At 40.8% G+C, this 17,839-nt stretch overlaps 1 protein-coding gene across 1 annotated transcript in view; it reads right to left on the bottom strand.

Moving 5' to 3' along the window:
* The window catches only part of smyd3 (SET and MYND domain containing 3), a 75,214-nt gene that overhangs the window by 41,527 nt on the left and 15,848 nt on the right, over nt 1-17,839 (bottom strand). Inside the window, exons 2-5 of the mRNA XM_078251407.1 lie at nt 13,549-13,612; nt 13,361-13,468; nt 12,524-12,581; nt 12,149-12,294 (exon numbers count right to left, since the gene is read on the bottom strand). Of these exons, the coding sequence (XP_078107533.1) occupies nt 12,149-12,294; nt 12,524-12,581; nt 13,361-13,468; nt 13,549-13,612 (376 nt within the window). The remainder of the gene's footprint in view (nt 1-12,148; nt 12,295-12,523; nt 12,582-13,360; nt 13,469-13,548; nt 13,613-17,839) is intronic.

Raw genomic sequence — 17,839 nt, 5'->3', positions numbered from 1 at the left:
CTCTTATCTCTGCAGCCACTGCAGGACAATAATTCAACGTAAATGAAACACAAGCAGACACACGTTTATTTGCTGGTGCCTGACTCTAAAAATAATCCTCTTTGTAATGAGGTGCAGCAAATAAACTTTTGGGATTTCCAAGGTTGTACGCACATTTGCACTTTAAACGACGGCAAAAACACAAATGTCACCAACGCACGCAGGCAACTTGAAAGCCGGTGAGGTGTGTCTCACTGTCCCTGAATAGAACTGAGGGTTTAGTGTTTGGCTGTGGTTTAAGAAGAGGAGACTGAGAGCGGGAGATGAGAGACACAAGAGAGGGAGAACGAGGGAATGAACGAAGAGGAAACTCGTTTATATTCAGGATGAAAATAAAAGGATTGATGTAAAGGCACTCTTCAGCTGGATACTTTACAGCCTTCGGTGTCTTTGTTTCACAAGGCAGCATTCGTGGAAGCTTTACATAACTTGTTAATGACCCGCAGAGACAGACAGGAGAACAGGGCGAGGGGATGAGTGTGTGGATGAGTGCACACTTGAACCTGTGATAGCACCTTAATATGGTGTCCTTTACTGTTGCTTGTTGAGGCACTGAGACTGACAGCCAAAGCTAACTACTGTATGTTTAGCACTTTTGAGGCTGATCTTGTGAAAAAAAACTATTTCCCTATTTTAATGATCTAAGCGCACGGCGTGAAGCGCCTGGCACAGGTGCGTTGAGGGCGTGTACAAATCCACTTTTGCTAGTTTAATGGCGGAAAAAAGGGTCCATGCGCCAGGCGCATGGTTCAAAAGGGTTGTACTTAGTGTCTTCATTAATCATAGGTGTGTTTTGGGCGTAACATGCAAAAAAACAGAGTGTCATCTCCCATTCCCTTTAAAAACCAGGCACATTTGTACCTTGGCACATTGCTATTATAATGAGGTGTTTTCCGACCGGATAGTACTTGTACTTTTTAGAGGAAAAGTACACTTCTTTTTTTTCAGTTTGCATTCCCACTGGCCAAGTAAGGGGTAAGGGAGTGACGCAAGCACGGCAACGGTCTTTATAGCATCGTCACTAGACCTTAGCGCCACATACAACAACAACAAAGCAGCATGGAGGAGGCCGTACATGGCCAGCAGTGCCTGCACCTCCGCATCAGTCCACTTTTCCGAGTTCCGCATTCCGTCCATTCTCATAGAACAGAACAGACCCCGCCTCTGCCTGCTGCGCTGTGGACGTGTGTGTGTGTGTGTGTGTGTGTGTGTGTGTGTGTGTGTGTGTGTGTGTGTGTCGGCCGGCGAGCTGCAGGACACGCTTGTGGAGTTTAACTCCGAAAAGACAGTTAGCCACAGGTTCCCGTTAATCTTATGATGGACATGTGTTGTGATATTTAAACAAACGAACCGTCAACGGCGAAATAAAAGCCTCTTATTTACGAGAGCGGTCTGAGAGACCTCCAGCTCACAGTGAGGTGTTTGAGCAAGACTGGCCGAGCGACGAGCTAGAGGCCGGGGCAGGCGCTTGCTGGCTGTCGCCTCACTTCAAGGAGGTTCTCAACTCCGAAAACTTTGAAGCAAATTGTCAATTCGGTTAATTTCTCGCCTAAAAGTTGTCAGAAGTGAATTTAATGATGAATAAGATGGTGAAAATTGTTAATGTCCCGTTGTTGGTTGTTGCTCTGTCTGCAAGTTCAGAGTTGGCAGTGGGCGTGACTTATAAGTTCCATCAATCAAGTACACATAGGAAAAGGGAAAAGGGTTAAGACCCTGCTTTGAAGTAGGAGCTAAAAAAGTACGCTACTGCGGCCAGAGGAACTTAAAAATCCCCAAATTTTTCGTCGGAACACGACTTAACTTACTCCACAGTGCTGTGGAGAAAGGGCTGGCTCTGCGAGACTACTAACAGTAAACTGCACACTGTGTTTGTTTGGCTCTTGTTAGGAGTTCCAAACAGACTACAAGATGAAGTGAGAGTCTGGTAATTATTTAGGTAATACACAAACACAGGGAAAAATAACTAACCTTGCTTGATATAAAGCAACACCTGGATGAGAGTTTACTGTCCACTACAAAAGAAATAATGGACTCTGCCAGCCAACCCATACTCAGTATTCATAGTAGTGGCATAAGAGCAGATAAAAAAGGGTTTAGTTGAGTATTATTTAGTTTGACAATAAAATCCTAAAAGGCCAAAGTCTGTTTTCCGAGCGCCGCTCATGGTTTACAGCCCAAGTTATTTGTCCTGTGTGAGAGGACTGATTAAAGGACCATGAGGGCAGGAGCTGATAAACTACAGGGCTTAGTAATGTTAAGGGCGTGTAAGTGACCAACCAATGAAAGCAAAAATGCCACCATGTGTAGGATTACACCATCCTTGCTGCTGAACTCTAAACCAAAACACAGAATTATACCACATATTGTATAGTACTACACTAGAGATTCAACATAATGGACACTAGACGGTGCAGAGAAAATGCTGTGACTCAATGGGATTTCTTTATTTTAACTGGGCAGCTTGTTAGCAGTTAATCGGAAAACATACACTCCATGATTATGGCAACGAAGGCTGCATTCAAACTAAATCAGGTGTTGCGGTGAAAATGCTAGTCCTCCTATTCATGTGCGAATGTGCATAGTGCGTTTAGGCTGCGCGGTGGGGATCGCAGGTGATGCAAAAAAAACCCTGCAGGCGAAAAGTTGAAATTTGGAGAAATGCAATCGGACGTCACACTGCGGTGGGCAATCACATTACAGACAAAACACAATGGAGTGTAAGGTTATGTTTAACATGTAGTTACTCAATTTGGCCTTGTGCACCAGTTTAAGACCCACTATTTTGATAGACCTCGCATCCTGGTTAGATATTGAAAGTCAATGTCTGTCAATGCGGACAGACAATCACCCGTAGGACCCTGTAAACTAGTAGCATGGCTAAATGCTAGCACCATGGGGAACACAATGGAGACACAAACACGTTGTTTAAGTGACAAACACGCCCTGCGGCAATCGCAGCAGATTTACCCATCCTCAGCCAACCATTATTTTGCTGTGAAGTTAAATGACATTGGGCGCTTTCCCGCTCTGACTCAAAAGATGTTTCAACTCGAGGCGTTCAGGGCACTCCTGCATAAACAGGAGGCGCAGAGAAATCACACTTTCTGGAACATCCCCCTGGAGGACATTCAGGAAGTTAGACAAAACATACAAACACTCGTACGTTATCAGCTTCTATCCGTTTCTATCCCTCTGAACCACCAAAGAACAGTAATTACTGTAAATGTTGGAGAGAGAGAGGAGAGAGCTGAGAAAGCGTGAGGGGGGCATAAAGGAGGCAAGAGAGATAGTGGCTGACGCAGCTGGAGCCAAAAATGCTCATTAGGCCAACCCCACACACACACACCTATCTCCTGCAACATATTGCTGCTCAAATCACTTTGCAGAATGAAACGACAACATCCAGACTTGTATTCAAAATGGTTCTAATTTCCAGCTGCTCCAATCTCTTCTAGATTTCCATGCGATTTCCTAATTTTAAATCTCCATGTCAACGTTTCCTTTTCTTTTTCTCTCCTTAACTACTTGTCCTTTCCACTTGATTGTTTTCATCTCTTTCAGTTCCTTCCTCACTCTCTTCCTTTTTCTATCTGTGTTCCTCATCTCTTCTTTCCCCCTCTCTTTAACTCTATTTCTTTCATTTCCTAGCCTTCTTTCCTCTTCCCTTCTTCCTCTCCTCGTCTCCCCATTAGCCCACACACATGCAGCCATAAGTCAATTAAAGTAATGGTTTTTATTCTCTCTTCCTATTACACTGTCTGCGACTGCATTCATGATGGACTTAAAGTCATTACACTAAGCTGTAGGCCTGTGTGTGTGTGTGTGTGTGTGTGTGTGTGCGTGCAAAGCCTAAGCTAATTAGGTAGCGCCCATGGCACAGCCAGCTACAATGGCAGACCAGGGAAATGTTAAAGAGATAAGGCTGAACATACTAACACATAAACACAAGGATTATTGTAATGACTTCATACATCACGGACAGGCAAACACACATGCACCAATACATAGGAACATACATAGTAATGTAGAATGGCAAAACATGTACTTTGCTTTATCGCATGATATTTCTACCGTTCATTCTTCCTCTTATAAATGCTTCAATTATGAAAAAAAACTTACTGTAATTTCCTCCCTCCCTTTCCTTGACTTCTTCCTTCCATATAGGTCATTCATTCAGAAAAATAGTTTGTTGTACTTCTGCATATGATGTACCTTCTCCCACTTAACAAGTTTGGAGAGTGATAACTTTTCCATTTGTTGAGGTAAGCTAGTTTGACGGTGTCTGCATCTCATTTAGCTGCTCAACAGATGGCCAATAAATATAAAGGAAAGCCATGAGAATAAATTACTCCCACACACAAACAAGAAGTTACACTCACACATCCACAACGCACCTCTGTACACAGAGAATTACAACTACACACAGATATACACAAGTTATATTACCACAAGCCCGAGACACACAAACACACAGAAAATTATAACAACTAAAAAATGTGTCTATAAATACGCATAGAAAATTGCACCAACACACACACACTCATTTCTGCTTGTAATTGAAGCAAAAACTGTTTTCAGCTGGGCCGTAAAATGTATTGGCTCCAGACTCACACATGACATCAGGTAGCTGTGTGTGTGTGTGTGTGTGTGTGTGTGTGTGTGTGTGTACACACAATCTGTGATAAATCGTCTCTATAGGTAATAAACAACACAACATACTTTTCCATAGGGAGTCGCCTTGCTTTTCAGAAGACGTGTGTGTGTGTGTGTGTGTGTGTGTGTTTCCTAAGAGCCCCAGTTACTGCCTCTTACACATAGAACCATAAATACAGCTACTTCAAACCTTTTATTGAGCAGAGTAGGCACTCCCTGTTCCCATCCTTCATCCACTCGTTCCCTCCTTTTCATTTAGCAAATTCTTCTCTCTCTTTTTTCTGCATCCCCTATTTCTCTGTTTTTGTCAATTCTCCATCTTTGGCTTTTATTCTTTCCCTAACCCTGTGTCTCTGTGATTTTACATACTGTCCTTTGTGAGAATCTCTCCCTCTGCATCCAGTTTTTTCTCTTTTCCTCACCCTTCACTTGTCTACCATCTTCTACTTTTCCTACTTTTGTTACTTCACATATGCACCTGTTCCTCCCACAACACTTTTCTGTCACTGGTTGTCAAGACTGACAGAGTAGCTACTTACTGCATGCATCATTTAAAATTCCATGCAGAAATTAGCATTTTCTGATGCATATATTCTTTCCCCCCCATATCTGCATCTCTTTACCTCTCCCAGTTAAATCTTCTGCAAACAACTAAAATAAATAATGGGTTGTGCTTAGTGATATTTGGATTGTTAAATGAGGAGGCAACATTTTTGCATTTTACATTTCCGGCATAATATGAGAAAACGACAATTCACTGTAATTAGATTCATAAACTTTTGTACAGTACAATTTTGAGACCCAACCCAGGCTCTGAAAAGTATTGCCAGAGACAAAGACAGCGTTTTCTCTGAGATAAGACTCAACAGGACAGATATTGTGAAAAGTCATAGATTGTAATTTTGTACTGAACTGAAAGTATTTTGTGTTACACAGACGTTATCTGAAACAATTGTACTTGTGTCTTGTTGAATGCTCACATAGAAAACTCAGAGAGTCACAATGAACACCTCGTTCGAATATGCATGTACTGCAGATGAGGTATGTTATGTAGCTCATGCGGCGGCCGTGCTTTTCAGTTTCTTGATGCTGCTGATTCTGGTTTTGTTTTAGAAAATCACATTCTGTTACATGCTCAAACTGCATATCTACCAATAAAATACCTTTTTCACAGCAGACACTTTGACTTGTCATAGTAGGACAATCAGGTGTATTTAATAGCATTATAGGTACAATAGGTCTATTAAGAGGATAGAGCTCCCACTCAATTCTATGCACCAAGTACACTAAGCATAAATGTATGCTGAAGCTTTCTACAGTATTTTTATGAAACAGTACATTCCTATCTTAAAGTACATATTGTATGTTATTCTTGTGAGCTTTCTATGGTATTATGGGGGTCCTAAAATTCGAGATTTTAAAATTCAAATGCTGGCATTGGCCCGTTACAAAACTAGGCCTATGAGGTGTCTTTCAAAAGCTATATATAACTCTCATATCAAAAGCTACAGTTTAAGAGACTGGAATGAGAAGAGGGAATGTCAGTGAAGTAAAGAAGTGATAGTCAGGCAGGAGCGAGCAAATGGCTGAGAAAACGAGAACAAGACACAGAGGGGCAGGCTCAGAGCAGATAGAGAGGTGTGTGTGTGTTTTATGGGGTAACATGTCGGTCATATAGGTGTGTGTGTGAAATGGGTCTCGGTCTCAATGCAGCAAGGGCTGATGCAGCATAACAATAAGTTCACACACGCACTGCATACATACGCACACACACACACACACAGTTTATGTCAAAGGATCCATACAGGTATGCATGTAGGAATACACGTACACAAACATTTACAAGTATGTAAATGGACATAAACATGCTAGACTAGACCCCCAACACATACAAACACACAGCCACAAACATACACTCACAGTAATGTCCTAATTTGTTAAGAATATTTTAAGTACACAACTAATTTGTTATGTACTTGAGACATTAAAGAAAGGGGGAGGAGAGAGAGGAAAGAGAAGAAGAGAAATGTTTGCATGTGTAGAGGAGAGAGACATGGAAAAATATGCATGGACAGACAGAGATACAAAAAGAGAAAGGACAGACAGATACATGGACAGTTAAAGCAGAAGAGAGAGAGACAGAAAAATAATACACATCTGCAGTAAGAGAGAAGACAGCCGAGAAAATGAAGACAGGGGGGGAAGTGAAATGAAGGACTTCTCCACTCCTTTACACCGCCAATACAGAATGCTGTCCATGCAATCACAGTGCCCCCTATTGGCAGCCTATAAAATACCATTCTGGATATTGGCAAAACCACATGCCACACAGGTTGAAGTTTTCTAGCAAATATTAATCAATTTTGCATTGTGGATTGCCCCCGAGCAGTGTGTAATACATGCGGTGTCTTTCCCTGGATGGATGGATGCAAACGCTTCTCTCATTTTCATTTTGGTTGTGTCTGTCTCTATAGTACACTGGCATGTAAGGGTGAAGGGTGATTGGAGCTTTGGATGGGTGGGGGTAAACTAGGTACATGTACTTGTTCTTGTGTCCAGCTCTGTTTGATAAACAGTTCTTCTACCGTAGACATAAGGAAAGAGGTTGCCATTTCTGAATATAGATGTTCCAATCAGTCCAAATCATTACACACTTCAATTACATATGTATGCTGCTCACATCCCAACATGTGTGATATGATACACCTGCATGGTGCAATGTTTTAAAGACCTGCGCTACTGAGGAATGACTCAGATGTAGCACTGTTAACAAAAAGGTCTCGAATGACAGCAACTCCCTTCACAAACAAGCTGAAATTGTAAACACACATGCATGTATACGCCAATAAAACGGGGTTTCAGCGTAATACAAGACGCTGTGTTATGTGGGTGAAATAAAGCTGGATTTACCGTTCTTTGTGCTTTGTGCTGTTACAGCAGTCACATAATAGATTCTTCCAGTGAGGAAATTGATTCATAGCTCAACTATACTGCAGCTGAAGATAAAAGCTATAATGCGTAGTTTCTGCCGCCCCCATGAGGAATTCTAAGTAATGACAACAAAACTGTTGGCGCGTCCACATGATACAAGCCTTCCATGACCACGCACGCAAAGCTTTAATGGCAGAAGGATTTTCCTAAATGTATAGACTCGTACAAAAATGATCCCTCTCAATCATCACTTATGAACCGCTAGAAGTGTGTGGCAGCGTCTGTATCTGTAGAGACCCTGCTCCCTCTGCCTGCATTTTGTCTCTGGGCGTCAGCCTTTGGGCACTGGGTGTGCAGCCCCCAGCATCAAGAATTCATTATGAACCCAAAAAAACATAACATGTGGTGTATATCACAGATAATGTTTCACATATTATATTATATAGTCATTTTAATTGCTCTGACCCAGATTCAGGGTTATTAATATATTTCAAAAAAAGAAATATCCTCATTAGAATTTCTTTAAAACATGTATATGTAATCTAGACATCTGATAAACTCTCACCTCACAACCAAATTTAGCCAGATTTTGAAGTCAATGACCTCCAAATCCCCAAATTAAAACTTACTGGCATTTATTCTTTATGAATGTGTTGCATGATTATTGTTAGGGATTCACTTTCTGTTTGTATAGCCCATTTCTAAACTGCAATGAAATCTTTAGACCAAGTAAAATCCAGCAAGACTCAATGGTAAAGGAGGCAGAGCACAACTACTGCTACTGAATAAATAAGTCAGTTAATAAGTCAATCAATGCAAAGCATAATACAACCTGTGTGGAAGATGATATATTGGCTTTTAACAGAGTGGTTGCTTGAGAGGTACAAAGACAGTACCAATCACAGTTCTTGTGGTCTCCATGTTGTATTTCCATAGTCCCTGAAGAAACATTTCTGTGGAGAGCCTCCAAATGGGGCTATTCAACACCCATACCCCTGCTTTCACTATTTATATTTACAACAAAGGCTTTAAAAGGCTTTACGTAAACATCTACAATATACTGTAGATTAAAAAAAACAACAAGACTGAGTGATAGAGTGAAAGAGAGTCACTACATTGTGCAGTACTTTATACACAAACACATTAGACAAGTCCGCCATGCTAACTGCTAAATAATTTAAATCTCATTCTCTTGTTTTTAATAGGCATCAGCCAGTGACAATTTGTCAACTGACAAATTCATTTTTTAAGCGAGTGACTTTCATAAAGTTGCTATCCCAGTCCTCCAATTTCTGTTTACATTTTATGTTGTGACACACTTTGTACATTTCCTGCTCTCTTTTAATCTCTCTCTCTCTGTGACAGCCTCTTCTTTTCTCCCTCATTTTTTTCTCACACCCTTTGTCTCTTTCTTCTTCTCTTCTATCCACACAAGTGTTGCTCTGTTGTTGGCTCTTCATCGCCCTCACATTGGAGCAGAATTCCCGTCGGAATCTTGAACCGCACTTAATCAGCAGCTTTCCAGTTTTCCCAGCTTCCCACTCACTCACACGTGCACACACGCACGCACACACATTATAAAATATTACACTCTCTCTCTTTTTCTTACTCCACCTCCATCAAAATTATGCTAAAACATGGAAACAAATACACACATACAAATATGTGTGTGTGTGAGAAATTAAATTCTCCAGTACACGTGCGGCAGTGATTCGGCTGTCACATAAAAGAAAGGAAAAAAAACAAACAGACAAAGAGTCTACAGCAACACCCGCAGCTCTGTGAGGCTGCAATGCTCACTGTAAAGCAGATTGTAAGTGCCAAAGTTTGTGGTTTATCTTCAGCAGTCGTGTTTGAGTAAATGTAAAAATGGTAGTGGTTGGTGTGGCAGTGCCAGTCTTGCTTACAATGAATATGTTGACATGCTGATGTTTGTCACATAATAACCAGGAATGTCATTATTTTGCAGGTGTTTAATCATAAACCAAAATATTACACACCTTGACCTGATGGTGAAAAAAATCAAGGGATCAGAAATTATTATTATGCTTCATCCGGTGGGGACCATGAATGTCTGTGCCAAAATTCATGGCAATACATCCAATATTTATCAAGATATTTTAGTTTGGATTAAAGTGGTGGACTGACCAACTGATAGGCATTGCCAGACCTAGAATATGTCATTAGTGAGGACACATCTGCAAACTATGTTTTGGATATTGAAAAATGTCTGTAGTTTATGGGCGAGTTTAGCTAATTTGCAACCTTTGTTTTATGGAAACACTATTAGCTCAGTCGACTGGCTGCTCTCAATTAATACTCACACATACAATCATTGTGATGGGAAAAACACAAAACACACACACACACACACATACAATTTAAACACCTCAGGGCCATGACATCTCAAAGAGGAGTCACACAAGCTAACAGATGACACATCCTTGCATAAAGATTTGCGGTTTAAATTCTAGTGAAGGCAGATGGTGTGTTTTAAGGGATTTAGACCTGAGGTTGTTCTAGGAATACACATGGACATAATCACAGATGCTGGGAAGATCTTAGACATATGTTGGGGTCCATCCAAACTCAGCAGGGGATGTTAGAAGCAAAAAACAGTTGCTTCTATCTGTCTTTCAATTCAATTCAATTGTATTGTCATTGACACAATGTGCAGGCACATACAGTGGGGCAAAAAAGTATTTAGTCAGCCACCAATTGTGCAAGTTCTCCCACTTAAAAAGATGAGAGAGGCCTGTAATTTTCATCATAGGTACACTTCAACTATGAGAGACAAAATGAGAAAAAAAAATCCAGAAAATCACATTGTAGGATTTTTAATGAATTTATTTGCAAATTCCTCGGGAAAATAAGTATTTGGTCACCTACAAACAAGCAAGATTTCTGGCTCTCACAGACCTGTAACTTCTTCTTTAAGAGGCTCCTCTGTCCTCCACTCGTTACCTGTATTAATGGCACCCGTTTGAACTTGTTATCAGTATAAAAGACACCTGTCCACAACCTCAAACAGTCACACTCCAAACTCCACTATGGCCAAGACCAAAGAGCTGTCAAAGGACACCAGAAACAAAATTGTAGACCTGCACCAGGCTGGGAAGACTGAATCTGCAATAGGTAAGCAGCTTGGTGTGAAGAAATCAACTGTGGGAACAATTATAAGAAAATGGAAGACATACAAGACCACTAATAATCTCCCTCGATCTGGGGCTCCACGCAAGATCTCACCCCGTGGGGTCAAAATGATCACAAGAACGGTGAGCAAAAATCCCAGAACCACACGGGGGGACCTAGTGAATGACCTGCAGAGAGCTGGGACCAAAGTAACAAAGGCTACCATCAGTAACACACTATGCCGCCAGGGACTGAAATCCTGCAGTGCCAGACGTGTCCCCCTGCTTAAGCCAGTACATGTCCAGGCCCGTCTGGAGTTTGCTAGAGAGCATTTGGATGGTCCAGAAGAGGATTGGGAGAATGTCATATGGTCAGATGAAACCAAAATAGAACTTTTTGGTAAAAACTCAACTCGTCGTGTTTGGAGGGGAAAGAATGCTGAGTTGCATCCAAAGAACACCATACCTACTGTGAAGCATGGGGGGGGGGGGTTTCTGCAAAGGGACCAGGACGACTGATCCGTGTAAAGGAAAGAATGAATGGGGCCATGTATCGTGAGATTTTGAGTGAAAACCTCTTTCCATCAGCAAGGGCGTTGAAGATGAAACGTGACTGGGTCTTTCAGCATGACAATGATCCCAAACACACCGCCTGGGCAACAAAGGAGTGGCTTCGTAAGAAGCATTTCAAGGTCCTGGAGTGGCCTAGCCAGTCTCCAGATCTCAACCCCATAGAAAATCTTTGGAGTTGAAAGTCCGTGTTGCCCAGCGACAGCCCCAAAACATCACTGCTCTAGAGTAGATCTGCATGGAGGAATGGGCCAAAATACCAGCAACAGTGTGTGAAAACCTTGTGAAGACTTACAGAAAACGTTTGACCTCTGTCATTGCCAACAAATGGTATATAACAAAGTATTGAGATGAATTTTTGTTATTGACCAAATACTTATTTTCCACCATAATTTGCAAATAAATTCATTTTTTTTCTCATTTTGTCTCTCATAGATGAAGTGTACCTATGATGAAAATTACACGCCTCTCTCATCTTTTTAAGTGGGAGAACTTGCACAATTGGTGGCTGACTAAATACTTTTTTGCCCCACTGTACAGTACATGTATGTAACGAAATGTAGGTCAGTGGCTTCCACAAACAGTGCGGGCAGTGGGCACATACACAGTAGATTAAAAAAAAACAATAACATTATTTCCAGACTCAGAATTATTGATAAACTCTGCGAGTGAAGTAAGATGTATCTAAGGAGTAGAAAAAGAAATAGGACAGCAGATGGGACTATAAACTATTGTGCACGGGTAGGCATGTTTGTACTTGTGTTTGCGCATGAGAGCTCCAAGGTGTGTATGTGTCTTTATACAAATAAAAGGATTGAGCCTACCTTTGCAAGAAGGCTTAGGGGTTCTCGGCAAGAAGGTGGCAGTGCTTCCTGTGCCAGGACAGGTACTTCCTGTTGTAGGTACAGTTCTAACATGGATGCCAGCTGAGACAGACCTTGTTTCTTCTGCTCAGACATGGAATTTAGGTCTGTAAGAAAAATATAAAAAATCATTTGTATGTCCCATTGAGCTACTGACTATGTCTGGAAAGACACACAAAGACTGACAAGACACAGAAATACACTCATCTCTTTATGTTCCCAACATGTCTGGTGAGAGGTTAAATATGGTGGAGAGCAACCTTTTTATTTATTTTTATTTTTTACTGCACTGGCATTAGACTTACTCACATAGACACTCTTGGGGGAGAAACTTACGTGATTCATGCTCCTCCAAAGAGTAGAGCTCCTCACTACTGCTCTTAGATGGACTTAACTAGAAAGAAAAATAAGAGGGGGCCTTAACATGTTATTATAGTTTTAGAGAATTATTTTTCTGCTATTGTTACACATTATGTGCAGTAACCCCATATTTTGCTGTTGCATGAAATCCTTGAAAAGTTGAACTTCTCAGGCACTTACAAAAGCAGAAAATGGAAATTTCCTAAACCAACTGAGGTGATTTCAATCTTAAAAATTAGCAGGAGTAAACACTTGAATATCCAGAAAAATCCAAAGCAAGGTTTTCAAAGCACAGCAGCAATGTACAGCCCACCACAACTAACAAAAGGAAAGGCACGAGTAGCCATTTTTATTGTATATTTCTTAGGGCTGTCAATCGATTAAAAAATGTAATCTAATTAATTACATACTCTGTGATTAATTAATCGCATACATAATTAACGGTGCCTGAACCGATAAAAAAAAAAAAAAGGGTATTAAACAACAGTTGGTGACATTAAAGAACGGCTTGTTTATTGCTAAGGCCATATGGTCAAAATTAAATGATTTAATAATAATGTATAACAATAACGTATTTCACTAGTAAATTGCTGTTGAACGACAAAAACAACAACAACCAGATAGGAAAAGGACATTTACAATAACTTCAAATGCACCACGAGGTTCGTCTGTATGCAAACGTCAATATGGAATGGATTAATCTGCGTTAATTTTTTTAAACGCGTTATTTTTTCTCAGATTAATTAATCGAAATTAACGCGTTATTTTGACAGCCCTAATATTTCTTCACCAGTAAAAACTCCACAAACATACCAAGGCAAAGATGAGTCTCGCAGCCAGACGGACTGAGTCAGTGGGAATTCTGGGTAGGAGGCTTTGCAGACATTTGCACTCTCTCTTATGGCTAGACCATGCTCGTTTCTGTGGGAGAAGGGCATTTTTAAACACACACACACACACGATGTGAGGCATAGGAAGTCTGTGAGAGTGAGTTTGTATACCTGGCAAGTGATATTGCAGTAGCGAGCCATCTTGCACTGGGAACACCGCAACAAGGTCTCACATCTAGACAGATGGAGAGAAAACTAGTTAATTCTGCACAGATTGTCAACTGAGCTTTCACAAAGAGGAATCTGTCACCCCAAAGAAAAGAAAATTATTCAAAAGCTTCATGATTATCAAAAAGCTCTCAAGACCAGAGGTAGAAAAAATGTTTAAGCTTTTCTCAACTAGTGAATGACTCGGGGAGCTGGAATGGGGACCAGCACTTTAGATTTCTAAAATCACTGATGTCAAACTTTCATTTCTGTTGCAGCACTTTAGTGTATGGATAAAAAAACAGTTCCACTCGTGGCCGGGTTGGCTCGCTGGGTAGAGCAGGCACACATATATTTAGAGGTTTATGCCTCAACGCAGAGGTCCAGGGTTCGACTCCGACCTGTGACGATTTCCTGCATGTCTTCCCCCTTTCTCACCTGTTCTGTCCACTAAAGGTGGAAAAGCCCAAAAAATCATAAAATAAAAAAAAATAAAAATAAAAAACAGTTCCACTGCTCAACATACAAAACCTTTTTGGTCTTCAACACTAACATAAGCACTTATCTACTCAAGCAACCTTTTTGTTCCTGCCATTGTCTTGACCTTTTCCCATGTAACAACCTCGTCTTATCCTTTTCTATATGCTGTAAATTGACTGTGTGCATCTGTTATCTAGTTTTATCCACCTCCCCATCTTCTTTTATATTGTCTAAGAGCAATACATTAGGTACACTCTCCTCACTGTCACAGCCTGTTAGTATCACAGCACTGCATGTGTCGGAGCATCCGTGTGCGTATACTTGTGTGTGTCCACTTGTGGTGTTTATGTCTGTTTTTGTGTGCATTTCCTGCCTCCAAGGTCCGCTGTGTCTCTCAGAGTGACACTGCTGTCCTTTCCAGTTTGCCTGTCAAGTCTGATAAGAAGCCAGAGCACAGCAGTGTCTGTCTGCTTCACACAGCCAATTACAGTCAGTAAAGAGAGCAACACACACACACACACACACACAGGAAGACTGTCAGAGTGAGTTTGCATAGGCCGATATGATCCATAGATTATATACATATTTTTTCGACTGGCAACCCAAAATGCTTGGCACCTTGCTTTCAATTTTGTGTGATGGATTTCTGTGCATTACTAGTGTCATCCCTACATTAGAGCATAGGCGCAGGAGAATCAGGGTTATCAGAGAAGCCTGAGGCTCATTTGGCGTGAGCTCATATACAGTACGAAATCACTCTGTGTAGTTTATCATATGATGACTGATATGAGAGAGGCAGAGAAAATGATAAACTATTGCTAATTAAATCTGACAATGGATGATTTTATGAGCTTACACACACAAAATTAGGTAATGGAACACATGTTATGACGGATGTTAATACATTAGCCCAGGGCTTATCGTACTTATTATGGGACATTTAATTAGATTGGACATACTTATGAATGCTGTAAGTAGCATTAGAAGAACCTTAAAGGCAAAATCAGACATATAATATGAACACACACTTACTCACACAGTGTAGGTCTGACAGAAGGCTGTTGCCTGTTAACATTAGCGTCAGAAGTTGAGTGTTTCCTCTAACTGTTTATCAGTGCGTGACCAGACTGGACTGTTGTATTTGGCTGGAGGCCCCCGAAGGCTTCAACAAGTTTCTAAAACACACTTTATTCTCACACTCTATTCTGTTCTCTTCTTCTCACCCTCTTAGCTGCTGTGATTTACAGCTTTCCTCTCCCTCCTTCTCCTCCCTTACTTCTTACCGCCCCTCTTGTTATGCCGCTGTGTGTTATTTGCGATGACCTTTCTAGCCTGAATACCAATGGTTAAATTCATAGTCTCACTTAAGGACAGAGGTCCATTCATGTCACGTTGAGACCAACCAGAAACAGGGAAACCACCCACAGCTTAAGAAACACATGCTTGCAGTATGAGACACAAAGCAATAACAACAGATAGGAGCAGGCCAGACCCAAACACAGCCAGGTTCTGTGCAGCTTCAACACATGAACTGAGAACATAACTCAGACACTAAGAGTGTGGTCACATCACAAGCTGCCAGCCGCAGGAAGTCGATCCATCTTCCATAATCCCAGACAGGAAGGCTGATGCTGACCACACCACCATTTTTAGTTCTATGCTTAACTTTGTGGGAAATGTTGCCCCTCGGGCAGCTGAAAGAGCTAGACTGTGTTCATTGATATGTCATTTAGATATCAGGTACAGTAGATTTCCATAACTTCCACAATAATGTACAGTAAAAAAAACCATCACAATCTGCTTAAAAATGAATTATATCATAAATACCAGTATTATTTATTGAAACATAAAATCTTTAAATATATCAAGGAGCTACAATTCTCAACTACTACTATGATGCTTGACTGTAAAATGCATGAACATGTCTGTGATATCGGTCATATTTAGAAATGATGTTCGGGTTCGGGTCGGGCTCTGTCACATCAGCGTGATAAGGCATTTAACATTTTAAATTTAAAAAAGCTTATTATGTAGGTGCGCACCTGTGTTAACGTGCGCTTGTTGCGCTGATGTGCTCATCTGTTGACATTTCCGCATGCCTTCCTACAGGTTACTGCTCTGTCGGACGTGGGCCAGGCTTGGACAGAAAAATGCGGCCCGATCCGCACTTTAGTGGGAATCCATGCTGAGGAAGTGGCTGTAAGTAATGCGACGAAGCGAAAAGAGCTGGAAACACAATATACAAAAAACTCAGCGCAGTCATTTCCAAAATACATTTAATGGGGAGGCAAATCAATTGTTCTAATGGGCTATTCTAACCACTGAAAGGAGATTCATGTACCAGTGCAACAATCATTTTCAGTCAAAAACTGCCAAAAGTTAGGATTTTGCTGTATATTATTTTGTATATAAATGTTAATGTAATTATGTTTATTTCTTTGTCTGTTGGACAGCACAATATCTCTTATATCTAAATGTTATGAATGAATTCTTAAAAACCTTTGTAAAAAAAAATACAAAAAAAATACAAAAAGTCAGTCATGAGGCAAAGAAGAAATTGATTAACTTGTAATGAAAATTGTAAGACTTCATGATGTTAAAATAACTGACCTGGTAGAGCGTGCACCCCATGTACAGGGGCTCGGTCCTTGTCGCAGCGGCCGCGGGTTCGACTCTGACCTGCGGCCCTTTGCTGCATGTAATTCCCCCTCTTTCACTCCCCTTTCACATCTTCAGCTGTCCTATATATAACAAAAGGCCTAAAATGCCCACAAAAATAATGATAACTGACTGTCAATACTGTTTTCACACTACATTAATTTGCTGTACAGCTCCTCTCAAATGACTCCTGTCTGGGCTGGTAGCTAGCGACAGTCATCCGTCTAATCAGAAAAGCCATCTCTAAAATCACTCAGACTACAGCGGTTACCAATATTTGTTAATTACATTAAATTAACATAATTTATAAGACGGTTCTGACAGATAGGGATGCGCAATCTGATGATATATGCCACATGATGATAGAAATTTGATTTTGCCATACCGTTCCTACAGGGGAATCTACCCCAGGCCATTGTAGGTAATGTTGTAAATCAATGAGCAGGACAGTTTTATGGCAATATTGAGTGTGCAGGACTTCTGCATCAATGGGATGAAGTAGCTTGATTTGCCAGGCCCCTAACTCACTGGATTGGCCAAAAACAGACATTCCCATATGGTTATTTTATTTGCAAGGTTTCTCAAATTGAGTTAACAAAGATATTACTTTATCAAAAGATGTATATCAAATACTACTATCAGGGCTTATAGTAATGAAATATGGATGCAACAACTGAGTCACAGAGGAGAGAAAGAGAGAGAGACAGAAACCCAGACGGAACATTAGTCTTATACTGTTTATGTAGTTACTAAGCCACATTAATGCAAAGTTGCACCACAGCAACTGTTATGGTGACCGCCTTTAGGTTGATAGGCTCTGAGCATTTCCAAGGTATCCACTTCAACCAGGCCTGTAGTCAAGTCCACCTTTGTCGAGTCCAAGACCAGGACTAGTCGAGACCGAGTCAAGACAGAGTCCAAAGAGGTTTAAGTCCAAGTCAAGACCGAGTCCAAATGAGACAGTCAATACCGAGACAGAAAAAAAGAATCCTCTTCAAGACCACTCAATTACCTGTTTATAATTTATGTGACATGAGACAGTATATCTTCTACTTTAAGATGATAATGCCATATTATTTACTTAAAATATTATAATATTCTTGAACGTATTACTTGT

This window comes from Sander vitreus, chromosome 1, assembly GCF_031162955.1.
Source record: "Sander vitreus isolate 19-12246 chromosome 1, sanVit1, whole genome shotgun sequence".
Lineage (NCBI taxonomy): Eukaryota > Metazoa > Chordata > Actinopteri > Perciformes > Percidae > Sander > Sander vitreus.
The sequence above is the reverse complement of the archived record's forward strand: the minus strand, read 5'-3'. Positions and strand labels throughout refer to the sequence as shown.